We start from the raw sequence: 779 nt of genomic DNA, 5'->3' as shown, positions 1-779 counted from the left end.
CCTAATTGTAGACATTTACCAAATTTTGAATTTTTGACGCCAATTTCTCCGTTCCTATTTGTTTCCGTACAAAATCCTTTATAATATGAACGTGTCCTCTAATAGTCAACAACTCCTACAAGTTTCATCAAATTCGGAGGTAGGGGCTATTCGGAAGTTGAGCCAAAATTTTGATTAAGCTCCGAGTTACAAGGATTTAAACAGAAAAGCGCGTAGGGATCGACCTCCTAGGACTTAATAGATTATAATCAAAGACCGTGTAACGTATAATGTGTATGAAAATATGACTCATCAATATGCGATTTATATTTCGTCACAATTTTTTTTATTAATACTGAATTTTATGAAAATTTTACGTGGTGTGCTTGAAGATAGTGGAACGAGAGTGAAACGAATGTCGAATGCTCGCGACTGTCGCAACTTACCGGTAAACTGTGTTGCATGTAATTAAACAAGGAAACCTTCATGCGCAACATTTCTCCGCGTTTCACGCTATATGGTAAGCTGTAATCGAGAAAAAACGGCTGGAATCCGGTGATGGTTGTCGGTGATGCTATTCCGAGACCGTGCGTAGGTGAAATACACGCGGTGTATCCAACCCAATCGGTAATGGTATGAGGCAAAGTACGTTCCACCGTCACTTTGCCTTCTTTTCTGTAAAATGTAAAGAAAAAGAACATACATAAGGCAATATTAATCAAACAAACGAAAGCCGAAGATGCTTTTTGTATTGTAATTGTATTAAAAAGTGTAAGAATAACTTGTTAATGTATCCTCTA

General features: G+C 37.2%; 1 protein-coding gene across 1 annotated transcript in view; it reads right to left on the bottom strand.

The window, feature by feature from the left end:
* Window positions 1-326: 326 nt before the first annotated feature.
* LOC112452251 (pregnancy zone protein-like) overlaps window positions 327-779 on the bottom strand; it is a gene marked incomplete at its 5' end in the record, with an annotated part of 5,613 nt that continues 5,160 nt past the window's right edge. The window contains one exon of the mRNA XM_025012369.1: window positions 327-654. Coding sequence (XP_024868137.1) covers window positions 342-654 — 313 coding nt within the window. The remainder of the gene's footprint in view (window positions 655-779) is intronic.

This window comes from Temnothorax curvispinosus, unplaced genomic scaffold (genome assembly GCF_003070985.1).
Source record: "Temnothorax curvispinosus isolate PA1 unplaced genomic scaffold, ASM307098v1 QBEX01003132.1, whole genome shotgun sequence".
In the NCBI taxonomy this organism is placed as follows: domain Eukaryota; kingdom Metazoa; phylum Arthropoda; class Insecta; order Hymenoptera; family Formicidae; genus Temnothorax; species Temnothorax curvispinosus.
Note: the sequence above shows the minus strand (reverse complement) of the source record. Positions and strands in the feature narration are given on the sequence as shown.